This window comes from Equus przewalskii, chromosome 30 (assembly GCF_037783145.1).
Source record: "Equus przewalskii isolate Varuska chromosome 30, EquPr2, whole genome shotgun sequence".
Classification (NCBI taxonomy): Eukaryota; Metazoa; Chordata; class Mammalia; order Perissodactyla; family Equidae; genus Equus; species Equus przewalskii.
Window position 1 is genome coordinate 27663128 of NC_091860.1, and position 27194 is coordinate 27690321.

The 27194-nt window shown below is 38.0% G+C and overlaps 1 protein-coding gene and 1 non-coding gene across 5 annotated transcripts; one reads left to right on the forward strand and one right to left on the reverse strand.

Annotated features, from left to right (window-relative positions):
* On the forward strand, positions 1 to 26512 carry LOC103542048 (aldo-keto reductase family 1 member C15-like). 4 transcript variants are annotated; one of them, XR_011535169.1, is made up of 10 exons: positions 462 to 645; positions 6999 to 7166; positions 8042 to 8158; positions 9076 to 9153; positions 10210 to 10332; positions 11935 to 12044; positions 13286 to 13451; positions 22621 to 22851; positions 24359 to 24441; positions 26292 to 26512. XR_011535169.1 is itself a non-coding variant. In XM_008508956.2 (9 exons), the coding sequence occupies exons 1-9, from the start codon at positions 562 to 564 to the stop codon at positions 26332 to 26334; spliced, it is 972 nt and encodes a 323-aa protein (XP_008507178.2). In that variant the 5' UTR covers positions 1 to 561; the 3' UTR covers positions 26335 to 26512. The 4 variants fall into 4 exon arrangements, 2 of the variants coding, with proteins under 2 accessions (XP_008507178.2, XP_008507177.2); XR_011535168.1 differs by having other exon boundaries at positions 490 to 645; positions 6999 to 7175; XM_008508956.2 differs by lacking the exon at positions 22621 to 22851 and having other exon boundaries at positions 1 to 645.
* Positions 21256 to 21362, reverse strand: LOC139080578 (U6 spliceosomal RNA). Its single transcript, XR_011535186.1, has one exon. It is a non-coding gene; the product is annotated as a U6 spliceosomal RNA (small nuclear RNA).
* Positions 26513 to 27194: the final 682 nt, after the last annotated feature.

Here is a 27194-nt window from a genome sequence, read left to right on the forward strand (position 1 = left end):
ATTTTGCTGTTGGGAAAGGTAAAGAGGCTATTTTTCTTTCAATCTGAAGTTTTAATTCTTTATTGAGGGTCAAGTTTTGAAAACTGTTCATTAATCATTCCTCTAAATTGTGTGTGTGGGTGTGTGTGTGTGTAAGATAGTTAATTGTGTCAAATGATGCATGATCAAGAAGTGGCTTCATCATGGCAAAAAACAAAGAAGAGATTGGTATCTGGAGTTTTCTGGTTTAACTCTTGTTTAATAATTGTTCAGCAAATCTCTTGTAATAATTTACTAGTGTATGTGGATACTAAATAAAAAGCTTACTTGTGCAAGAAATTAATGCTTTATTTATCACTATATAGTAATTCATTAAGTTTTCTCTTTAATAAAAATCATATAAACAGTTAACTCATTTGCTTTCTCTACATGCTCCATGGGTAACTGCTTTAATCTTGCTCCTCCTACAATCCATTTGATAACGGTTGGACAATGGATGTGGGTGTTGTCTTCCTGTTATTCACATAACCTGTGAAGCAGAAGAATAAAATAGAGTCTGCTTAGACAGAGGAGCAACAGGCAATGGATCCCAAATGTTGGCGTGTGGAACTAAATGATGGCTGCTTCATTCCTGTTCTGGGATTTGGCACCTATGCACCTGAAGAGGTAACAATAGTGTTCTTGGGGTTGAGGATTACAAAGAAAATAGACCGAGCATGAGTGGAAGATGACTTGGATTGTCAAGTCATTGAGGTCCTGTGTTAATCTGGGAGGCTCACTTGGTTCTTGTAACTAGGCTAGAACCATTCCTTATACAAAGAGATAAAGTAGTCAGTGTTCAGTCCTCATTGGGGTCTGACCATGTGGTCACCTGCTCATTATTGTGGGTTTTCCTCCAGGTTCCATCTATTTGCCAGGTTGGAAAAGAGATGAATCTCAGCAGTCAAGAACTCTGACTATCAGCTGCTTTGCTTTGAGGGTGATTGCATGGGAGTTCTTTCTCCAAATATCTGGAATTTAAGAAGTCTTTCCTCCCACTACATATGTATGATCCAGAGAAATATTTGTAGTAATGGTCCTGGAGATGAGGTGAATGGCATTTGATGGGAGAGCATTACTCTTCTGTTGTGGATAGCCTGCTGAGTGCCAGACAATAAATATTCCACCTGTAGTTTACCCTGTACTTTTCCTACTGCTTGGAAATTTATTGTGAATGGAAAATATAATATCATTTGAGAGAATAGGCTACAATCTTTGAGGGCATGATTTCAATTCCTGGTCCATGTTAATGAACTTTTCATTGAAGAAAATAGATAGAGTTGGACTTTAGACATAAGAGAGAGCCAAGTGGGCAAGTCACCAGACTGGAAGCCAGGAGTTTGCTTTCCAATTTTGTCTTTAGCCTATTTAGTTGCATGACAAGGAGTAGTACTAAAACTTTGAGTCTCACTTTCTCAACTATAAAACAGAAGGAAATGTTCAAAGAGACAGTTATGAGATAGATGACAGGACTTGTTTACTTTGTAGTAAAAAGTGGAATGAAGGGCAGAGAAGGGTCAAGGATACCACTGAAGCTTCAGCTTCCACGAACCTCTGAATGCCTGTCCACCTAAATAAAGAATATAACCAGCAGAGTTCAGTTAGACCGAGTATACAGTTACTATCGTTATCATTGAACAAATAAAGATTCTCAAATATGTGAAAACCAGTAGAATGTTGTTCAGCCTTAAAACAGAAGGAAATGCTGCCATTTACAACCACATGGGTGGACCCATATGACTTGTGTTAAGTGAAAGAAGCCAGACCCAGAAAGAAAAATACTGCATGATCCCACTTACTTACATAATCTGAAAAATTCAAACTCATAGAAGCAGAGATCAGAGAAGTGGTGTCCAGGGTCTGGGGGAGAGGGTGGTAGGCAAAATCAGGAGATGGTGGTCAAAGAGTACAAAATTTCTCACCACACACACAAAACAGTTAATTATGTGATGTGATGGATACGTTAATTAACTTATTTGTGCTAATCGTTTCACAATGTATAAATTTATGAAAACATCACTTTGTACATCTTAAATATATACATTTTAAATTTATATACAATTTTAATTTAGCATGTTCTATGTTACTACACTGGTAGAGTTTTCTAGGAAGCTTTCACCTTGTTTCTTAAGACTTTGTTCCATCGATCTTTTCCTTTTGTTGATTTTGCTTAGTGACCTCTCACAATACAAATCATATCCATGACTACATCCATGTGCTTAATCCTGTGAGCTCTTTCAGCAAATTGCTGAATCTGAGGGTGTTCTTAGGGACCTTCAATGCTAGCGCGATTGCCTGGTATTGAAGGGGTCCCTGGGATGACCAACTTTAAATACTTACCAGCAAAGACCCAGGCAAACTTCTATGTGTTCATCACCACCCATGGAGAACTGACATAAGACACGAGGAAAAGTTGATTCTTAGGAAGGTCAAAGTTTGTACCTTAGCTATCTCTCAATCACATGGGTATCCAACAAATAACTTTGGTTGCTCATCTAGGTTCCTAAGGGTAAAGCTATGGAGGTCACCAAATTAGATGTAGATGCTGGGTTCCACCAAATTGATTAGGCTTTTACATGCAATAATGAAAGGGAGATTGGATGGGTGATCTGAAGAAAAATTGAAGATGCTACTGTGAAGGGAGAAGATGTATTCTATGCTTCAAATATGTTGTGTACGTTGTACGTGTGCATATGTGTGACCATGATTCCCTGGAAATGACAACTGTTTGATAGGACCAGTAGGTGTTTCATGAATCATGCTTATTGGTGCTTATTGGTACAACTTTCTTCACAGATATTCATGTATTAAATCTAGTGTCAAAATAGATGATGTGGTGGCCAGCCCCATGGCCTAGTGCTTAAGTTCGGTATACTCCCCTTAGGTGGCCCAGGTTTGATTTTCAGGTGTGGACCTAAAACACTTTTCAGCAGCCATTCTGTGGTGATGATCCACATCCAAAATAGAGGAATATTGAAACAGATGACAGCTCAAGGCAAATTCTCCTTAAGAAAAAAGAGCAGGATTGGGTAGCCTGCCTGGTGGCTTAGAATTTAATTTTGCATACTCTACTTTGACGGCATGAGGTTCACAGTTTGGGTTCCTGGGTGTGGACCTGCACACCACTCATCAAGCCATGCTGTGGCAGCATCCTACATACAAAATAGAGGAAGATTGGCACAGATGTTAGCTCAGCAGCAATCTTCCTCAAGTAAAAAGAGGAGGAATGGCAACAGATGTTAGCTCAGGGCATATCTACCTCAGGGAAAAGAAAAAAAAAAGGATGATGGCTTTCTAACCACTGCTTTTTAAAAATTTTATGACTTTAAAGTAAAATCACTTTACATTTCTCACCCTCAGACCATATCATTGTGGTTTAGCATGGAGTACTGAATCAGACAGAACTGTGATCAGATTATAGCTTCCTTATCATCTGGGTGACTTACGAAAATTTCTTAACATTCTGAATCTCAATTCTCACCCCTGTCAATAGGAGAGAGCCTCCATTTCACCATCTCTAACTTGGCACTAAGTGGCATTACAGGTGGTTCAGTCTGAGGATTCAGAGGCTATTTATTGTGAGGGTGGATTATCATCATTATTAGCGGGTTATTTAACATATATTTTATGCTTACCACGTTTTTTAAGTAATTTCCATTCATTACCATTAATTCCTCAACAAATCTCCTAGGTAAACTATTATTATTCTTATTTCATACACATGTAAAATCTAAGCTCAGGAAGCTCCTCTGCTCTCATCTGCTGCCTCAGTCAGTCACTCTGCTCTTTGTTAGAAAGTCCTGATGGGCAGTGGGCACTGGAGAGAAGGACAAGTAACATGTCTACTTTGTAGTAGCTTTGTAACAGCTTTGCTGTACTTCTTGGGGCCAGAAGTATTTGCCAAAGAATTTACCAAAAGTTTTCTTTTGTCATATCAGAAGCTACTATTATTCCAAGCATTAAACATCAGAAAGGAAGACTTAGGAGGCATAAAGTAACAATGGAGACAGAACTGTGCTTCTCATCAAATGTATTTTTCACACAGCCACATGTCCGACTGCAATGCACTTGTGTCAACATCTAGTCACAGCGAAGTAGGGGCAGCCTTTGGGTTGCATGGGGGACATTGCCCCTATAAATGATGGAGATCAATATGCTCCATCTTGGTAGAACTATGACATGAAACATCAATAGCTAATAGATATCACACAGGATCAGTTTGTTTGGAATGACATAATTTTCCATTGTATCCACCATTACAGCTTAAGCATAGGGTATATCTTACTATGTTATATCCACATATTATTAATAGTGTTAAAGACAGAAAAGGATGACAGAAAATAGAACTCTTACTATGTTATATCCACGTATTATTAATAGTGCTAAAGACAAAAAAGGATGACAGAGAATAGAACAAATAGGCAATGTTACATGGGATCCTATATTGATAAATCCAACTCTCTGTAACCCTTACATAGTAATGCTGGTTGAGGGACTTTGAAAAGAGATTGCAACTCGTATAGAGCATTCTATCAGTCTCATTAAAAATGAATTACTGCTTCCATCTCCAGTTAGATGGACAGTTCAATCAACTCACCATCCATGGTCTGGCTTCTCTCTTTGAGTAACGGTCCTTTACCAAGATTCAATGTCAGTCTCTGCTGCTACTGAGAGGTCACCCATCTCAAAATAATAGTAGCTCAAATAGCCTTGGTGAGAAGTATACCAGCAGTTGGCTCATGCATAGTCTTGATCCCTTCCGCCATAGCTATTTAATTCAATGGTCCAGAGTGTAAGTACTGGAGTGGTCAGGTATAGAGGCTAAGTAGCATCCAGCAGACAAGAGCTATTCTTTACCTAATTATCAAGAACATCTCCTGAAGACTCTGGAGGTCATGGAAATCCCCCAGGCAGAGTTATAGGTGCTCATGGTTGGAAGTCTGGGTCAGTGCACACAGATATGTTGAGTGCCAAGCAGATACAGGTAGAGAGACAACTGTGTCTATCACAGTAAGACTCCAGATAGTACACTTTTCAATTAACCTTCCTTAAAAACTTTCTGAAAATTACCTATAATTCTCCCTTTAATTCAATTGGTACACTTTATTTTCTTTTTTTTTTGTCAGCTTTATTGATGTAACATTGACAAATAAAATTCTAGGATGATTAAGATGTATGCCATGATGATTTGGTACATTTCGAAAAGATTCCCTTGTCAAGTTTAACACATTCATCACTTCATGTATTTATTTTTTTTATGGTAAGAACATGTAAATTCTATTCTCTTAACAAATTTCAATTATACACTACAGTGCTATCAAGTATAGTTACCAAGTGATACATCAGATCCTCAGACCTTATTTGTTTTATAGCTGAAAGTTTGTTCTATTTTACCAAGTCTCCCCTTTTCCCCCAAATTCTAGCCCCTGGCCACCACTTTTCTTCTCTCTGTTTCTATGAACTCAAATTTTTTTTCAGATTTCACCATACAGTATTTGTCTCTCTTTGTCAGGCTTACTTCACTTGGTATAATATCCTGCAGCTTCATCCACGTGGCTGTAAAGGACGAGCTTAGCTTCTTTTCCAAAGCTGAATAATATTCCCTTGTATATATATACCACATAGTCTTTATGCATCCACCCATCAGTGGACACATAGGTTATTTTCATATTTTGGATATGAGAATAATGCTGAAATGAATATGGGAGTACAGATATCTCTTTGTGATAATGATTTTATTTCCTATAGAAAAATACGCAGAAGTTGAATTGCTGGATCATTTGGTAGTTCGATCTTTAATTTCTTGAGGCACATCCACACTGTTTTCCTCAGAGTCTGTACCAATTAGAATGCAAATTTTCACCAATAATGCACAAAAGTTCCCCTTTCTACACATCCTTGCTAACCTTTGATATCTCTTGTCTTTTTGATAATAGTCATCCTAATATGTGGGAGGTGACATCACATTGTGGTTTTGCTTTGCATTTCTCTGATGATTAGTGATGCTGATCACCTTTGTAGGTGCCCGTTTTATTTATGTTGTCTTTGGAAAAATGTCTATTCAGGTTCTTTGCCAAATTTTAAGTTGGATTATTTAATTTTTTTTGCTATTAAATTGTATGGGTTTCTTGTATATTTAGGATATTAATTCCATATCAGATATGCGATTTGCAAATATTTTCTCACATTCCACATGTTGAAATTTAATTTCATTGATGGTTTCCTTTCCAGTGCAGAAAATTTTGTTTTGATGTAGTCCCAACTGTTTGTTTTTGCATTGACTGCCTTTGCTTTTGGTGTCAAATGCAAAAATGATTGCCCAGACCAAAGTCAAGGAGCTCACCACTATGCTTCCTTTTATGGGTTTTAAGCAGGTTTCTTTTGTTAATGGTTAAATCCCCAAAGCTTCAGGATCTAGCATATCAGTTGCACAGGAGGCACTTAATAAGTGCTTGTTGCATAAATAGTGAATGAGAGCATCTGGGGAAATAAGGATAAAAACTAAACCATCACGAATGACTTCAAGAGTTCAGTTGGGTGGAAACTGGATGGAGCATGCAACAGTATTGTGGACACATTCCCAATTCTAAGCCAAAAATAGCTGCTGACATCTGTATCTATATCATCTCTCTCTCTGTATACATGTATATCTATATCTATCTACATCTATATCTTTAGAAGTTTCCTCCAAGTGTCAGAAGGTTTCCTGGTAGTTACTTCCTTACACTGAATCCTTTATTGATTGAGACTTGATTTTCAATGTTCCAGGTTGAAGCCTATTTCATGAATTCATCTCAGATTAGAGGTCATGTAGGAGTTTAGTCTGTTTCCCCCAAGGACAGGTGTGTTACCAAGGCTTGCACTATTAAACTGGGGAACAATTGACATGGAGAAATGCCTGGTGAAAATGCTATGAAGGAAATAAATTTCTCCTCTCTGAGTCGAGTGGATTTCTGGCACACTGTATTCATATTTTGTAGGTTCCTAAGAGCATGGCTGGAGCGGCCACGAAAGTGGCTATTGATGTGGGTTTCCGTCACATTGACTCAGCGTACCTCTATCAGAATGAGGAGGAGGTCGGCGAGGCCCTTCGAGAGAAGATCAGGGATGGCACTGTGAAGAGAGAGGACATATTCTACACCACCAAGGTGCTGTGGGTAGAGTGTCAAGAGGTTGCTGTCAGATCAGATGTTATTTTGAAGAAAAAAAACCTTTTCACTTGGTTTGACTAATTTATTTATCTCATAACATTGTTGAGGCTCATTATAGAAAAACAGAAAAGGCTTGCTTTGCCCTGAAATGTGTTAAGGCTAGGGTTCAGTTTCTCAACCTCTATGAACATGTCAGCATTGATATATGAAACATGAATAATAACGCTTTTTTTCTTTATCTGTTATATGGATTGACTGAGTCACTGTGGAGTTCGTCCACTCAATTATCTTTCAGCGGATCCTCTCAGAACATATACAAATGAGGCTGACATTTAATCATAAAAGGGAGCCAGATTTGGAAATATATTTTTAAAGTTGGCAGTGAGTTTACTAAACTGTGTATAATTTTCTGAGGTGAAAAACCTGGCTTCCAATGTCAAGAAAGCTCAGGTCTCTACAGAATGATCCTATTTATGTAGACATCGGTGAAAATGTGTTCTTAGTATGTGGGCCTCTCAACAGAACTCTATCCAGGAATTTAATATACAGGAGAGTAGGTTCCATTTCCCCTTGCATGACATTTCTTGACTCTCCATCTGGAGATGTCTTTTCTAATCCTGGAAACACTTAGGTTGCTTTTCTTGGGCCATCTAAGCATTATTCACAGTTTTCTTACAGTCACTCAAATAAATCTTAGTTCCCATCAAAGAACCCATTTATACTAAGTCCCGTAAGTTTAGGCCCTGGGCTTCTTATTTTTAGACCACCACAGATTTTTGTTATAACTTCTCAATCCTTTAAATATGATGTTTAATTTGGGTCCACAAATGTGGGAAATCATAAGCCATTTTTTATTTCTTTGTTCACTGCAGCTTTGGGCTACTTTCCTTCGACCAGAACTGGTTCGACCAGCTCTGGAAAGATCACTGAAGAAACTTCGACTGGACTACGTAGATCTCTTCATCATTCATGCGCCTATTGCTATGAAGGTGGCTTTTAATTTTCCTTGTTATCTCAAGACTATTTCATCACAGCTGTTGCATTTCTGTTGTCTCATTATTGCTGGTTTTCTGGGTTCTTACTGAGAGAGGTAGGTTTGAGTGTAGTAGATAGAATTGCTAAGTGATTTATGAGTCTCTTTGACAGTTGTGTCACTTAACCATCAAGATTCTTTATCCTTATCCCATAGCCTTCAGATGCATTGAACTTCAATGCTCTCACTGCATCCACCTCAAAGAGTTGAGGACACCACATAACATGTCTGAATGATATGCTTCTGTCTGTAGTCTGTTAGTGATTAGGGTCCTCAAGAAAGTTGAGTTACAATAGACGGCAGAGATACAATGGTAAATCTCTACCTCTTTAGGGTGGCAGCCCTCTCATATGGATCTCTCAGCCTTACTCAAGAGTGAGGTACCCTGAGATGGTCCATGTTACACAACTGGGGTCCTTTGTGCTTCACTGATCCAACCTCTCATCACAGGGGATGTTCACTGAGCACATCTGGTATCCTCACTATATCTGAGTCAGGTAATCATAAACTGGAGCAGAAACACATTGCTCCACAGTAAAGGTAAGTCATGTCATCCACACTAGCCTGTTCCCAGGAATTAAAATCAATTCCAACTATGGAGAATTCATTTGTAGTGCAGTTCAGGGGTTTGTGTGGAGAAGAGGGTGAAGTTAATTGGGGGAGAGCCCCTTTTCTACAATCTCTCAGGTAGTTCTGATTTTCCTTCCTCCCATGTTTTCTCTTGCACATATACATGCACACACACACACACAGACACACATAAAAGCACTTGAATTAGCCTTTTGAAGATTTGTGACCAAGCTTCTTAGGCACCGAGAAGGTCATTCTTCAAAAAATAAGCCTCTGTCATCTTCTCTTCTCTCTGCATTCCAGCCTGGGGAGGAGCTTGTGCCAAAGGATGCTGGTGGGAAAATTATTTTAGATACAGTGGACTTTTGTGACACATGGGAGGTAAGTACTGCCACTGATACTCAAGACATCCAGGGGGGCAACAAGGTAGAAATCACTAGATCAGAGTCAGAAAAAATAGGTTCTGTCCCATCATTTGTCTGCCCTTGGCCCTGCCTCTGCACTTCTCTGTACCATGGTTTCTCATCTGTAAAGGAAGGGAGCTGAACAGGATGACTTCTGAGGGTTATTTTTAATCTAAACTTATGTGGTTCTAGGAGTTTCTTTCCCCACCTATCATGTGGAGTCTGGGAGGCCTATAAGAGGATCATCAGAGTAAATTCAAGAGGAGTTAGTGCTCCATCACAGGACACATAAATAGGCCAATGGAGGGAGGGAAACCTGTTTCTGACTTAGCAGAAGGGTGGACTGTAGTAGGAATGTGAATCCTGCCCTTATATATCCTTTCCTACCATTTTTTTTAACCATTCTATGAAAGGGGAAGAAGCCAAACCCTCAACTAGGAAAACATGAGGGTTTCTCTTTATCATTGACTCTGACTTCACTTGCTAAGGAAGTATTAGATGCCTAACAGCAAAATAGTCTCATGGTAGGGGATGGAGAAGGGAATTGAAAAGTATCTTCATGTCTATTTATCATCCTGAGCATGCATGTAACAGAATCAAGGAGACAAAGTGTGTGTGAATGGCAATAAATGACATTAGGAAATAATGTGTACAAGCAATAAAATATGTTCTGTCAAATCGTGATATATATGAAAAAGACTTCCATTTTTTTTGAGGAAGATTAGCTCTGAATTGGCATCTGCTGCCAATGCTCCTCTTTTTAGCTGAGGAAGACTGGCCCTGAGCTAACGTCCATGCCCATCTTCCTCTACTTTATATGTGGGACACCTGCCACAGCATGGCTTGCCAAGTGGTGTGTAGGTTCGCACCCAGGATCTGGATGGGTGAACCCCAGGCTGCCAAGGTAGAACATGCAAATTTAGTTGCTGCGTGACTGGGCCGGCCCCAAGACTTCCAATTTTTAGAACATTCAGTGTCAAATGAAAGAGCCAAACTACATGAAACATATGCCACACATTTCCCTCCTCCCCAGGCCCTGGAGAAGTGTAAAGATGCCGGTTTAACCAAGTCAATCGGGGTGTCCAATTTCAATCACAAACAGCTGGAGATGATCCTGAACAAGCCAGGGCTCAAGTACAAGCCTGTTTGCAACCAGGTGAGCCAAGAGCCCACTGGGACTTCTTTGCTTTCCATCCATTAGACCTCCTTCCATAATTAATAGTTTCAAAGTTTCTGGTTTGATGTCACCCATGTAATGATAGTTCCTTTTACTGCCATAGGAAATGCCAAAAAGAAACAGATTGAGTGGCATGGGAAGAGTATTGTTTCAGTTCTTCAAAAGTGTATTTGAGGTTCCTATGAGACCTCAAAGTGGAGATGCTGAGTTGATAGATGATGATTATGGTCTGGAGCTTAAAAAGAATATCGGGGCTAGATTTTGGAGTTGTTACTGTATGGTTGGTAATTAAACTCACGGAAGTGGATTCACTCTCCTGGGAGAGTTCATAGAATGAACATGAAGAAGGCAGAAATGTCAACATTTAAGGATCATGCAAAGAGGCACTGGTTAGGTGATTGAAGAGCAGTTGCCAGACAGGGAGAGAAAATGAAGAGAGTGTGGACTCAGGAAAGCCAAAGAAGACGGAGTAAAAGGTTTCCATGAGCCGCAGGGTGCGTCCTGCTGGGGAGCAGCCATTCCAGACAGGGATGGAAACAGTTATTGGAGTTAATGTCATGGAGTTTATGGAAACTCACAGGAGCAGTTGCAGAGAGGTGAGAAAAAAATCCAGAGAGAAAAGCCAAGGAGAAGAAAGTGAAGAAATGGAGAAATCATAATTAAAAGAAATAATTTCTAAAAATTACATCCAATGCTGCCAATTTTCAAGCACTGTTATATTGTAATCTTGCATAGCCCTTTTGTAAAATAGTTTGAAAGTTATGAAAGAAACCATTCAAATATTTGTATTCTTTACCTTAGTTATTTAACTTCTAGGAATCTATTTGTAGAAAATTATTCAATATATGTTAAAATGTCACTGCCTTTTTCCTTCTTCTTCCTCCTCCTCCTTATTCTCTCTCTCTCCTCCAATTTATTTGTGAAAGAAACTAAGCTTTATTTCCTTTAATTTTCCCCACACAATTGATGTTACTAATTGATCCACGTTATGCAGTTTGACATGTTACTGTCTTTGTAATCCTGTAAATTGGAGGTTACATATAAAGACTTGATCACATATATATGTCCCATTGTGAATTCACAAATGTTAGGAAATATGATGTTTTCCAGTCCAACATAGTTACTCTTCTTATTCATGATCAAATTCTCACCATTTTATTGCCTCTTCAAGTGAGCTCCTGAGTCCTTTCACATGCCTCATAATGTTTCCTGTCTTCTTTACTTTCTAAAGTGTAAGATATTCTAGGCTCCAATTGTAGCTTTTACCCCAGAACTGGAATCAGCCATTTTTAAGTAGTCTTGGTTTCCTTCAGGAGGAAATGGCATTTAAGGACCACAACCTAGCCCTACAAGTCCTTAGTCATTTCAAACACTAACCAAAAATTTAAGGGAATTCTTTTCTCATTCCTAAAACCTGATAGCATTTGAAGGTATTTCAGAAGGTGCATGGGAAAAATGTACCAGTCTGAATAATACAATACATATATTGATGTGGTATTAGATATTTCTTCAAAGGACTTTTCAAATTTACAGGTTGTTGATTCATATATTCTGATACTTTTTGTTCTTGGCAACTTACAGGTGGAATGCCACCCTTACCTCAACCAGAGCAAACTGCTGGAGTTCTGCAAGTCCCAGGACATTGTTCTAGTTGCCTACAGTGCCCTGGGGTCCCATAGAGACCCAAACTGGTAATAAGAACACTAGAGTTAACCTATGCCAGCAACTCTATTGATGAAGAAACATTTTATTCAAGTTTTAACATTTAATTATGGAAAGGTTCAAGCATAGAAAAGTGAACAGAATAAAGTCATCAACAGATGAATAGATAAAGAAGATGTGTTATATATACACAATGGAATACTACTCAGCCATAAAAAGATGAAATCTTGCCATTTGCAACAATGTGGATGGAAATTGTGCTCATTGCACCAAGCAAAAAAGTCAGATGGAGAAAGTCAAGTACTGTATGATCTCACTCATTAGTAGAAGATAAAAACAACAGCACCAACAAACAAACATAGATATACTGATTAGATTGGTGGTTATCAGATGGGGAGGCGGGAGGGAGAAGGAGAAAGGGGTGACAGGGCATATTTCTAAGGTAAGGTGATGGATGGTAAACAGTCTTTGGGTGGTGAATATGATGTAGTCTGCACAGAAAATGAAATATAGTGACGTACACCTGAAATTTATATATTATTTTAAGCCAATGTTACCTCTATAAAAAAAATTGTATAATAATACCCAGGTACCATCTCTGGACTTCAGTCATCACCAACATTCTTTCATCCTTGTTTCCTTTTATGTCCACCTACTCAAAACCTCACTCAATATTATTTTTTAATGTAATTTGATGGCAAATTTTATGCAACTCATAATGCCTATCTCAGCTTTCCACTTTTGATAAATGGATGTACTGTATAACCCGGCCCCTATCGTGATACAGAACCTAACTCCTGACAAATTTCTTCTGTATTCATTTCCAGACAATTCTTCCTCCCCTCAAGGCAACCATATTTTTGATTTCTTTTTTCAACTTAAATAAGTTTAGTGTGTTTTAGTACTTCATTTATAAAAGAAGTCATAGCGTGTATACTCTCTGCTATCCAGCTCCTTTGGCTGAGAATAACATCTTGAGATCTATCCATGCTGTTGCAAGTATCTAGTTCATCCCTTTTTCCTGCTGAGGAATATTCCATTGCATGAACACAAGTACCACAAGTTTTTTCTCCATTCACTCATTGATGGAAATATTAGTTGTTTCCAGTTTGGTACATTTATGAGTGAATTTCTGTGCATATACTTAAAACTCTTTTTTAATCATACTATATTTTACCTTCATCACTCAATTATCTGAGGAATTTGGGGGAAAGGATACTCTAGATTTTCAGTCCTACACCTGTCTGTGTTTCATGATTTTTGTTTTCAGGGTGGAAAGAGATAGTCCATATCTCCTGGAGGATCCAATCTTGAATGCTATTGCCAAGAAACACAATCGAAGTCCAGGCCAGATTGCTCTGCGCTACCAGCTACAACGTGGTGTGGTGGTCCTGGCCAAGAGCTTCAATGAGAAGAGAATCCAAGAGAACTTCCAGGTACAGGCTGGACACTCTCAAGGGAGGGAGGACAGGGTATTTTGTTGGGGGCCATGTCTCTTGTCTTTAAGCATCCACCAATGTTCTTTCAATCCCATGCCTCTGTCCCAGTGTTTTAATGGGGCATCTTGGAAGGGTGGGATGAGAGAGCACTGGCTTCAGAGTCCTAAGTTTTATGACTTCTAGACCTAGCTTTGCTGCTTCCTAGTTGTGTGACACTGAGCACATTTCATCTCTGATTTTTTCTCAGTTGTAGGAGTCCCTTTCTGCACAGTAACTTTTATTTTAATTGGGTTCATAATAGCTAACAACATTGTGAAATTTAAGTTGTACATTACCTGTCTGTCCCCATATAAGTGCTTCCCTTCACCTCCTGTGCCCACCCCCCAAGCCCCTTCCCCTGGTAACCACTGAATTGTTCTCTTTCTCTGTATGTTTGTTTATCTTCCACATATGAGTGAAATCATATGATGTTTGTCTTTCTCTGTCTGACTTATTTTGCTTAACATAATACCCTCCAGGTCCATCTATTTTGTTGTGAATGGGGCATTTTTTCCTTTTTTATGCTGAGTAGTATTCCATTATATATACATATACACCACATCTTCTTTATCAAATCATCAGTCAATGGGCACTCGGGTTGATTCCCTGATCTTGGCTATTGTGAATAATGCTGCAATGAACATAGGGGTGCATGAGGCACTTTGAATTGCTGTTTTCAGGCTCTTTGGCTAGATACCCAGGAGTAGGAAGACTGGGTCATATGGTATTTCTATTTTTTGTTTTTTGAGAAATTACCACACTGTTTTCCATTTTGGCTGTACCAGTTTGCATTCCCACCAGCAGTGTCTGGAGGGCACCCTTTTCTCCACAACCTCTCCAACTTTTGTTGTTCTTTTTCTTTGTGACTATAGCCATTTTAATGGGTGTAAGATGATATCTTAGTGTAGTTTTTGATTTGCATTTCCCTGCTGATTAATGATGTTGAACATCTTTTCATGTGTCTATTGGCCATCTGTATATCTTCTTTGGAGAAATGTCTGTTCATATCCTCTGCCCACTTTTTGATTGAGTTGTTTACTTTTTTCTTGTTCAGTTGTGTGAATTCTTTGTATACCCTGAAGATTAACCCCTTGTTGGATATATAATTTGCAAATATTTCCTCCCAATTGATGGATTGTCTTTTTGTTTTGATCCTGGTTTCATTTGCCTTTCAGAAGCTCTTTAGTCTGATGAAGTCCCACTTGTTTATTTTTCCTTTTGTTTCTCTTATCCGAGAAGACATGGTATTCAAAAAGTTCCTTTTAAGGTACATGTCAAAGAGTGTACTACCTATGTTTACTTCCGGGAGTTTTATGGTTTCAGGTCTTACCTTCAAGTCTTTGATTCACTTTGAGTTTACTTTTGTGTATGATGTAAGATAATGGTCTACTTTCAGTCTTTTGCATGTGGCTGTCCAGTTTTCCCAGCACCATTTATTGAAGAGACTATCTTTTCTCTATGGTATCTTCTTAGCACCTTTGTCAAAGATTAGTTGTATGTAGATGTGTGGTTTTATTTCTGGGCTTTCATTTTTGTTCCTTTGATCTGTGTACCTCTTTTTGTACCAGTGCCATGCTGTTTTGATTACTATTGATTTGTAGTACATTTTGAAGTCAGGGAATGTGATGCCTCCAGCTTTGTTCTTTTTTCTTGGGAATGCTTTACTATTCAGGGTCTTTTGTTGCCCTATACAAATTTTAGGATTCTTTGTTCGATTTCCATGAAGAATGTCATTGGGATTCTGATTGGGATTACATTGAATCCGTAGATTACTTTGGGTAAGATAGACATTTTAACTATGTTTATTCTTCTGATCCATGTTCATGGAATATCTTTCCATTTCTCTATGTCGTCAACAATTTCTTTCAATAATTTCTTATAATTTTCATCGTATAAGTCTTTCACCTCCTTGGTTAAATTTCTTCCTAGCTTTTTTTTTTTCTTTCTGTTGTGATTGTAAATGGGATTGTATCCCTAAGTTTTCTTTTTGTTACTTTGTTATTGAATGTAGAAATGCAAATAATTTTTGTAAGTTGATTTTGTACCCTGCAAATTTACTGTAGTTCTTAATTATTTCTAATAGTTTTCCAACGGATTCTTTAGGGTTTTCTATATATAAGATCATGTCATCTGCAAACAGTGAGAGTTTCACTTCTTCATTCATTTCCTACTTTAATTCTTTTTGTACCTTTTGCTTGCCTAACTTCTCTGGTCAACACTTCCAGTACAATGTTCAATAATAGTGGTTAGAAGGGGCTCTCTTGTCTTGTTCTTGTTCTCAGAGGGATGGCTTTCAGTTTTTCCTCATTCAGTATGATGTTGTCTGTAGGTTTGTCATATATGGCCTTTATTATGTTGAAGTAATTTCCTTCTAACCTCATTTTGTTAGGAGTTTTTATTGTGAATCTCTGCTGGATATTGTCAAATTCTTTCTCTGCATCTACTGACATGATCATGTGGTTTTTATTCCTCATTTTGTTAATGTGGTATATCACATTGATTGATTTGCAGATTTGGAACCACCTCTGTGTTCCTAGTATAAATCCCACTTGATCATGGTTTATGATTTTTTTTGGTCTTGCCGTATTTTGGTTGCCAGTATTTTGTTGAGGATTTCTGCATCTATGTTCATCAGAGATATTGGCCTGTACTTTTCCTTTTCTGTGTTGTACTTGTCAGACTTTGTTGTCAGGGTAATGTTGGCCTTGTAGAATGTGTTAGGAAGTGTTCTGTCTTCCCTAATTTTTTGGAATATTTTGAGAGGGATGAGTATTAAATCTTTTTTGCATGTTTGGTAGATTTAGTTGGGGAAGCTGTCTGGTCCTGAACTTTTATTTTTTGAGAGGTTTATAATTACTGTTTCAATCTCTTTTCTTGTGATTGGTCTATTCGATTACCTATGGCTTCTTGATTCAGCATTGGCAGATTCTAAGAGTCTAAGAATTTATCCACTTCTAGATTTCCAATTTGTTGGCGTATAACTTTTTGTAGTATTCTCTTATAAGAATTCGTATTTCTGTGGTATCCCTTATAATTTCTCCTCTTTCATTTCTAATTGTGGTTATCTGAAGTTTCTCTCTTTTTTTCTTTGTAAGCCTGGCTAGGGATTTGTCAATTTTGTGTATCTTCTTAAAGAGCCAGTTCTTTCCTTCCTTGATTCTTTCTACTGTATTTTTTGTTTCAATTGCATTTATTTCAGCTCTGATTTGTGTTTACCTCTTTCTGTTGACTTTTGACTTTCTTTGTTCTCCTTTTCTAATTCAGTTTAGGTGTAGTTTGAGATGGCATATTTGGGAAAGGGTTTTTCCTTTTTCTTTATTTTTTGAGGAAGATTAACCATGAGCAAACATCTGCCACCAATCCTCCTGTTTTTGCTGAGGAAGACTGGCCCTGGACTAACATCCATGCCCATCTTCCTCTACTTTATATGTAGGACGCCTGCCACAGCATGGTTTGACAAGTGGTGCGTAGGTCCACACCTGAGATCCAAACCAGCAAACCCCAGGTCACTGAAGTAGAACGTGCAGACTTAACCGCTGCACTACTGCGCCAGCCTCTGGGAAAGTTTTTATTTCTGTATCATATCTTTTATTTTATTTTATTTTATTTTATTATTTTTTTTTATTAATGTTATGATAGATTACCAGCTTGTGAGATTTCAGTTGTACATTTTTGTTAGTCATGTTGTGGGTACACCACTTCCCCCTTCGTACCCTCCCCCCACCCCCCCTTTGCCCTGGTAACCACCGATCAGATCTCCTTCTCAATATACTAATTTCCACCTATGAGTGGAGTCATATAGAGATCGTCTTTCTCTGACTGACTTATTTCGCTTAACATAATGCCCTCGAGGTCCATCCACGTTGTTGTGAATGGGCCAATTTTGTCTTTTTTTATGGCTGAGTAGTATTCCATTGTGTATATATACCACATCTTCTTTATCCAGTCATCAGTTTCTGGGCATGTAGGCTGGTTCCACGTCTTGGCTATTGTAAATAATGCTGCGATGAACATAGGGGTGCAACGGACTCTTGAGATATCTGTTATCAGGTTCTTAGGATAGATACCCAGTAATGGGATGGCTGGGTCATAGGGTATTTCTATTTTTAACTTTTTGAGAAATCTCCATACTGTTTTCCATAGTGGCTGTACCAGTTTGCATTCCCACCAACAGTGTATGAGGGTTCCTCTTTCTCCACAACCTCTCCAACATTTGTCGTTCTTGGTTTTGGATGTTTTTGCCAATCTAACGGGGGTAAGGTGATATCTTAGTGTAGTTTTGATTTGCATTTCCCTGATGATTAGCGATGATGAACATCTTTTCATGTGTCTATTGGCCATATTCATATCTTCTTTTGAGAAATGTCTGTTCATGTCCTCTGCCCATTTTTTGATCGGGTTGTTTGTTTTTTTGTTGTTAAGCAGTGTGAGTTCTTTGTATATTATGGAGATTAACCCTTTGTCGGATAAGTGGCTTGTAAATATTTTTTCCCAATTAGTGAGCTGTTTTTTTGTTTCAATTCTGTTTTCCCTTGCCTTGAAGAAGCTCTTTAGTCTGATGAAGTCCCATTTGTTTATTCTTTCTATTGTTTCCCTCAACTGAGGAGTTACAGTGTCCGAAAAGATTCTTTTGAAACTGATGTCAAAGCGTGTACTGCCTATATTCTCTTCCAAAAGACTTATTGTCTCAGGCCTAATCTTTAGGTCTTTGATCCATTTTGAGTTTATTTTGGTGTGTGGTGAAAAAGAATGGTCAATTTTCAATCTTTTGCATGTGGCTGTCCAGTTTTCCCAGCACCATTTGTTGAAGAGACTTTCTTTTCTCCATTGTAGGCCCTCTGCTCCTTTGTCGAAGATTAGCTGTCCATAGATGTGTGGTTTTATCTCTGGGCTTTCAATTCTGTTCCATTGATCTGTGGACCTGTTTTTGTACCAGTACCATGCTGTTTTGATCACTGTAGCTTTGTAGTATGTTTTGAAATCGGGGATTGTGATTCCGCCGGCTTTGTTTTTCTTGCTCAGGATTGCTTTAGCAATTCGCGGTCTTTTGTTGCCCCATATGAATTTTAGGATTGTTTGTTCAATTTCTGTGAAGAATGTTCTTGGGATTCTGATTGGGATAGCATTGAATCTGTAGATTGCTTTAGGTAGTATGGACATTTTAACTATGTTTATTCTTCCAATCCATGTACAAGGAATGTTTTTCCATCTCTTTATGTCATCGCCTATTTCTTTCAAGAAAGTCTTGTAGTTTTCATTGTATAGATCCTTCACTTCCTTGGTTAAGTTTATCCCAAGGTATTTTATTCTTTTCGTTGCGATTGTGAATGGGATAGAGTTCTTGAGTTCTTTTTCTGTTAGTTTATTGTTAGTGTATAGAAATGCTACTGATTTATGCACGTTAATTTTATACCCTGCTACTTTGCTGTAGTTGTTGATTATTTCTAATAGTTTTTCTGTGGATTCTTTGGGGTTTTCTATGTATAAGATCATGTCGTCTGCAAACAACGAGAGTTTTACTTCTTCGTTACCTATTTGGATTCCTTTTATTTCTTTTTCCTGCCGAATTGCTCTGGCCAGCACCTCCAGTACTATGTTGAATAGGAGTGGTGAAAGTGGGCACCCTTGTCTTGTTCCTGTCCTCAGAGGGGTGGCTTTCAGCTTTTGTCCATTGAGTATGATGTTGGCTGTGGGTCTATCATATATGGCCTTTATTATGTTGAGGTACTTTCCTTCTATACCCATTTTACTGAGGGTTTTTATCATAAATGGGTGTTGGATCTTGTCGAATGCTTTCTCTGCATCTATTGAGATGATCATGTGGTTTTTGTTTTTCATTTTGTTGATGTAGTGTATCACGTTGATTGACTTGCGGATGTTGAACCATCCCTGTGTCCCTGGTATAAATCCCACTTGATCATGGTGTATAATCTTTTTGATGTATTGCTGTAATCGGTTTGCCAAAATTTTGTTGAGGATTTTTGCATCTACGTTCATCAGTGATATCGGCCTGTAGTTCTCCTTCTTTGTGTTGTCCTTGTCAGGTTTGGGGATCAGAGTGATGTTGGCTTCATAGAATGTGTTAGGGAGTTCTCCATCTTTCTCAATTTTCTGGAACAGTTTGAGGAGAATAGGTATTAAGTCTTCTTTGAATGTTTGGTAGAATTCTCCAGAGAAGCCGTCTGGTCCTGGACTCTTGTTTTTGGGGAGGTTTTTGATTACCGTTTCTATTTCCTTACTTGTGATTGGTCTATTCAGATTCTCCATTTCTTCCTGATTCAGTTTGGGGAGATTGTAGGAGTCTAGGAATTTGTCCATTTCTTCCAGGTTGTTCAATTTGTTGGCATATAGTTTTTCATAGTATTCTCTTATGATCTCTTGTATTTCATTGGTATCTGTTGTGATTTCTCCTCTGTCATTCCTGATTTTATTAATTTGCGATTTCTCTCTTCTTTTCTTGGTGAGTCTGGCTAGGGGTTTGTCAATTTTGTTAATTCTTTCGAAGAACCAACTCTTTGTTTCATTGATCCTTTCTATTGTCTTTTTTGTTTCAATATCGTTTATTTCTGCTCTTATTTTTATTATTTCCCTCCTTCTACTGACTCTGGGCTTTGTTTGTTCTTCTTTTTCTAGTTCTGTTAGGTGTCGTTTGAGGTTGCTTACGTGAGCTTTTTCTTGTTTAGTGAGGTGAGCCTGTATTGCGATGAATTTCCCTCTTAGGACTGCTTTTGCTGCATCCCAAATGATTTGGTATGTCGTGTTCTCATTTTCATTTGTCTCCAGATAATATTTGATTTCTTCTTTAATTTCTTCAATGATCCATTGTTTGTTGAGAAGCGTGTTGTTTAGTCTCCACATTTTTGCACCTTTCTCTGCTTTTTTCTTGTAGTTGATTTCTAGTTTAATAGCGTTATGATCAGAAAAGATGCTTGATATTATTTCAACTCTCTTGTATTTATTGATGTTTGCTTTGGTTCCCAAAATATGGTCAATCCTTGAGAATGTTCCATGTGCACTTGAGAAGAATGTGTAACCTGCTGTTTTTGGATGAAGTGTTCTATATATATCTATTAAGTCCATCTGGTCTAATTTTTCATTTAATTCTATTATTTCCTTGTTGATTTTCTGTCTGGATGTTCTGTCCATTGGTGTTAATGGTGTGTTGAGGTCCCCTACTATTATTGTATTGTTGTTGATGTCTTCTTTTAGTTCTATTAAGAGTTGCTTTACAAATTTTGGTGCTCCTGTGTTGGGTGCGTATATATTTATAAGTGTTATGTCTTCTTGGTGGAGAGTCCCTTTTATCATTATATACTGTCCCTCTTTATCTTTCTTTATCTGTTTTGCTTTGAAATCTACCTTGTCTGATATTAGTATAGCGACACCTGCTTTCTTTTGTTCATTATTAGCTTGGAGTATTGTTCTCCATCCCTTCACTCTGAGTCTGTGTTTGTCTTTGGGGCTGAGGTGTGTTTCCTGGAGGCAGCATATTGTTGGATCTTGTTCTTTGATCCATCCTGCCACTCTGTGTCTTTTGATTGGGGAGTTCAATCCATTTACATTTAGAGTGATTATTGAGACGTGGGGGCCTACCACTACCATTTTGTGTCTTGTTTTCCGGTTTTCTTCAGTTTCCTTTGTTTCTCGTCCCATGGTTTAATCTGTTCTGATGTAGAGCTGCTACTCTCTGTTGTTGTCCTTCTACTTATCTCCTCTGCTCTTGGTTTTGTAGCCCCTTTCCTTTTTTGGATTTTTCAGGAATAAAAATATGGAACGCTTCACGAATTTGCGTGTCATCCTTGCGCAGCGGCCATGCTAATCTTCTCTGTATCGTTCCAATTTTAGTATATGTGCTGCCGAAGCGAGCACTGTATCATATCTTAAGGATATTTTTGCTGGAGAGTATTCTTTGCTGAAATGTTTTTTCTGTCAAATATTTGAATATATCATTCCACTTTCTCCTTGCCTGTAAGGTTTGTGCTGAGAAATCTGCTGAAAGACTGATAGGGGATACGTTATAAGTTATTTTCTTCTGACTTGCTGTTATTAGTATTTTTTCTTTGTCATTGGCTTTTGCTAGGTTCACAACTATATGTCTTGCATTAGGTCTTTTTACATTGACATGGTTAGGAGTTATGATGGACTTTTTCATGTGGATTTCCATCTTCTTCCCCAGTTTGGGAAGTTCTCCACTATTATTTCTTTGAACAAGCTTTCTGCTCCATTCTCTTTCTCTTCTCCCTCTTGAATGCCTATAATTCTTATGTTGCATTTCATAATTGAATCAGGTATTTCTCAGAGACTTTCTTCATTACATTTTAGTCTTAGTTCTCTCTCCTCCTCTGTCATAAGCATTTCTATATTTCTGTCCTCAGTATTGGTGATTTGTTCCTCCATGTCATCAGCCTTATTGTTCAGGGAATTCATATTCTGCTTTATCTCATCCATTGTGTTTATCATCTCCAATATTTCTGATTGGTTCTTCATTACAGTTTCAATCTTTTTTGTGAAATAGCTCATAAAATCATTGAGCTATCTGCATTTTCTTTAAACTCATTGAGTTTTTGAATAATAGCTATTTTGAATTCTCTGTCATTTACTTTATAGATTTCTATATCTTCAGGATTGATTTCTGGGTATGTGTCATCTTCGTTCTGGTATGGAGATTTAATATATATTTTTTTCATACTGCCAGATGGTGTGGATTTGTGCTTTCACATTGTGGTAGTCTTTGATCACTGCTTCCACCTGTGGTCACTGGGTATAGGTCAATAGCTGTGTATTCTGAGCCTACTGTGATCCACAGGACAGCTCCCAGGTGCTGGGCTGGGGTACCAAGTGGAGGGGAGTGGCAATTTCTTTCTCCTGTACCATCTTGGATTCTTTTCACTCTGCCTTTGCTATCTTCTCTCTTGGAGTGTTGGCTTGAAGACGCCCCCAATATAGCTAATCATCTCTGTGAGGGGCTTTCCTCTGGACTGTGAGGGACCTCAGAGATCTGTGGTGTTCCCACAGAGGGCTGCTGCTACCTCTCTCCTTTCATCTCAGGGGCAGTGTGCAGTCCTTGAGTGCTGCCCTCCTGAGAGAAAGAGAAGCTTTCTCTTACCTCATTCCGCTTCCTTTGTAGAGGCTTCAGTATATCCACCTTCCAACGTGTGGCTGCATGGTTCTCTCAGATGTCTTTTGTATTTGCGGATGTTCTCTGTTGGAATATGAATGTCCTTGTCACTGTGTCTTAGAGGGGAGAGTTTACAGGGAGAGCTCACTCCTCCATGAAGATGATGTCACCACTATGCAGAGGAACTTTTAAAAACCTGGTTCCTCTTCTTCACCTTTTCTACCTGATGAACACCTATTTGTAAGTCAATATTAAATATTAAACCAAATAACATTAGCTTCTTTGTTAAACCTTTGGGATACCCCAGCACAGTTGTTGACCACCATAGCTCTAGGCATGGTTCAGTTAGTAAGTTTTCCTTATTAAATTAAAATTGTTTCTTTATGTGTCACTGTGCTCTGTAGACTGTGAGACCCTAAATTTAGTGATTTCCTCTAGGTAATGTTTTAACACCTTTTCCCCAGCAGAGCTCCTGGAAGGTCAGAAGCTAGATATCAGTTTACAGACTGACCAAGTTAACAAACAAAAGAATAAAGTTGTTCCCTAAATTCTGCCTCATATATCTACTCGTGCCTTAAATATATCAGTGGTCTTCAAACTATTTTGTTGTGAAACTCATGAGAATTGTGAAAAACTTCTTAAACTCTGCCCCAGTTTAAGATAACCACAAGAAATGTCATCATGAGTTTAATATTTGCAAAAGAAGAGATTTGGAGCACATTATTGATAATGTATATGATCCAAAACCTGAAGCTCTAGATTTAGTTCATTCAACTTATGGAAATATCAAATAGAGAATTTTAAATCTCATTGTTAAATCAATCAGGAGAAATATCCCTTCTAATTTTCAATTCAACTCATCATGTTAATACATATCCCCACATCAACCAAATCGCTTCTGGAGTATGTTTTAATAGGAGTGACAGATGGATAGGTAGATGACAGAAAAATAAGGCACTGAGTTTTCCATGAAATTGTCCCCTGTATGAAATAATGAGCTTCCCACTTTAATATTTCTTACCAAAGATCTGTCTGCTCTGCTGCTAACGGACTCTCCATTAGGTGCTATGTACCCTCAATTAAAAACAAATCTGGACTTAAATAAGAGAGACTTTATTCAAAAGGGACAACTCTCTGAATGTAAGATCTATAAGTGTCTCAAAGATCAATCAAACTTTTCTGTTCTAGGGAAGAGTAAAGACTCCTAGAAAGAGAAACATGTTTGGTAGTTGGCGTAAGCTGGTGATGTGATTGGACAGTTGATCAGGGAATACTTTTTCAAGAGGATGGTAGATTCATGGAGAAGCCTTCACATGCAGCTACTCTTCCTGCCAATGCTTGCATAAGTTAAAGGCTGTAAAATTCTGGAGGCTGGTGGGGAAGGAAAAATCTGAATAAATTTGGGTCAAGTCAGCAGGTATTTTGTCCAGATTGTCCTACTGTCCCTTTGTTTGTACAAAGGGGATTTTTTTCCTCTTCTCCAATAATAAATTCAAAGGAAAGAATGGGATTGATCAGCTGTGAGACTTTTTTGTGTAAATTGGATAGAAAAGGAGTGGGAGTGGGCAGGGAGAGGAATAGAACCCAGAAAGTAGAGTTCTTAGGCCAGTACACTTGGAGGCTGATGACAGAGAAGGATTGCCCAGACCCTCTCCTTGCCTCTGTCTGGCTGGAAGGTCCTCAACTTCCCAGGTAGAAGCCAACTGCATTGGGGGAAAGTTTAATGTGATTCTCTCTTTCATTTCAGGTTTTTGACTTTGAATTGACTCCAGAAGACATGAAAGCAATTGATGGTCTCAACAGAAATTTCCGATATGAAAAATTGCTTTTGTAGGTGATCTATAGATTGTTTTTCACAGTATGTTTTCTGTAGCATGGAAGTTAGCAGAGGAACTAAACTTCCCTAAATCAGGAAGACAGGCCTTATTTGTGGTGTAGGAGTAAAACAGGTGCTTTCTGTAGACCGCAGACCAGAGGTCACTCCAGGACTCAGTCTCTGATCCAACAGAAACTTGAACGGGTCCCAGTACACACCATAAGTTAAACTGCCAGAGTTTGTTTGCATCATGAAGAATTCACTACTTTTATGCACCTAGTCTTTGTATATGGTGAGCTTTCATACAGGACTGAATTATCTTTTCGAAACTGAAAGCACGATGCCTATGACCCACCAACATTTAGGGGCTTATAAAATGTTTCATCTTTAATACTTCTTAAAATCAAAATAAACAATATTTATATTAATAATTACTATATAATAATGAATTCAACCTGGATTCTATTCATTTTTTCCTAATAAAAAAATAAAATGTAACATTACCTTTTTTTTGGGGGGGAGGAATGGGCCAAGGAAGGGAAATGTGTGTAGGTGCTGTGCAAGTCATACTATGGCCCTGCTTCCACTTCCTCTCCTAAGTGTACAGTGACATTTCTTGTTAATGGCATTACTGTTCCCAGACACCATCCGTTTCTTCCAAATTTATCTCCTCAGTGGCCTTTTTTTGTCTATCACAACTCTCATTTCCTCAGCTATGTAGTCTTACCAAACTGAATTATAAATTTATCATGAACTCAGTTGACCCTAATGTTAGTGACTGATGTATCCCCAGCAGCATACAAGAAAAGATCCTCTGGATCGCTATGCTTCTTGAGTCAAGGCTTACTGCAGGGTGGCCTTTGTCCATCAGGAGACTATCCCCTGGGAGCCTCCACCTCCTTTGACCTTGACTTGTTCACAAACATAGTATTCCAGTTGTGCAGGTCCTGCAGGAGCATCTCAGGATGAAGAGAGAGAAGACTAGTCAAACTGAGAAATTTCAAAGAGAGTTTAGAAATAAGGGGAATAAAGTTTTAGTTATAGAATAAAGATTTACTTCCAAAAGAAAGATCTCAAAATTCTCCTTCTTGTTTGGGAAACTATATCATGATTCCAGAAAAGTAATCTTTCTATTCCCAAAGGCATTTAAGTGTAAGTGTGTGATCAATCTCCTTCATTAGGCTGTGAAAATCTAGTCTCACTCATCTTTGTGGTCGTATGTCAACAGTACAGCTCCTGGCCCATAGAATTGCTCAGAATGCACTCTTCAGGGAAATTGAATTGAAAAGCACAAACTTGAAAAGGCAAATAAGAATATGGAAAAAAAAGAAAATAACAGTAATACTAATTATTGAATAACAAGTATTCTCATAAATTATAAATTCAGAAAACCATAATCCCATTTTGTAGGTATGGTTATGTAGGTGTAAATGTTATCTCCTCAATAGATTAGAAGTTCCTTAATGGAGGGACTCTCAATTGTTGAGGGCTCTCAGTGTATATTTGTTGAATGGATGCATGAAAGAAAGCAGGAAAATCCTTGCTGTGTTCATTCTCACTGGCTAGGGACAAAAGTTACAGCAACATTTTAGCCGTAGTTCTTATTACATTTACTTATAAATGTAAATTGTAGTCTCTATTAAGCTACATGCCCCTTTGGTGTTTATATTATATGGAATCATAGGAATTTGGCATGCAGGTAATGTTTGCACATGATCAGGGAGCCTGCATGTATGTGTATATGGTTAGAAGGAGGGACATCAGTGTAATTTACTTTTCAGCCCATCTTGACCACATGCTCAGAGAAACTGTCTCTGACATCGGGAAGACACTTAATACAGTAATATCTCTCCTTCTCTTTCAGTGCTGTTGATCACCTTTATTATCCGTATTCTGAAGAATATTGACCGTGAGTTATCCACCAAGAGTTATACCAGAATTTCCTACTTCTAAGCGTTTGGAGAGGATTTCTGAACTTGACAGAGCTGACTCAAAGCAGTGTCTGTAGTTTCAGGCTGCTGGCCTTTCTTTTTGTTCATTTCTTTCTTTTTTCTTTTTATGAAAAAATAAATACTTCAATATACAGATGTCTGCTTTTCCTGATTACTAAAATGATACATACAAATTATAGAAAGCTTGAAAATAAAAAGGAAAAGATAGAGAATAAAAATAACTTGTAGTTAGGGGCCAGCCCAATGGTATAGTGGTTAAGTTCACATTCCGCTTCAGTGGCCTGGGGTCATGGGTTTGGATCATGGGTGTGGGCCTACCTACCACTCACCAGCCATGCTGAGGTGGCATCCTAGGTACAAAATAGAAGAAGATTGGCACAGATGTTAGCTGAGTGAAAATCTTCCTCAAGCAAAATGGGAAGATTGGCAACAGACCTTAGCTCAGGGCCAAACTTCCTCACCAAAAACAAACAAGCCAAAAATAACCAAAAAGACCCTTATCATTAGCTCATTTAAAAGTTCTTGAACTCTCTCTGCATTTTATTTCATGATTTTCCTATAGAATGTGTGTGTTTATTTTAAATATTGAAATAATCTCTATATATTGTATACATTTTTTTCTTAACATAAGTATTTTCCAAAGCTATCAAATATTATTAAAAATTCCAGTATTTTGTTTGTTGTAAAGCAGTAAATCTTATTAATTTATTTAATTTCTTTATCACCTGCCTGTTTTTGACATTTTGAATAGTTCTTGTATATTTTCCCATCGATTTGTTTATTCACCCAGCAAATCTTTATTGAACATCTTTTAT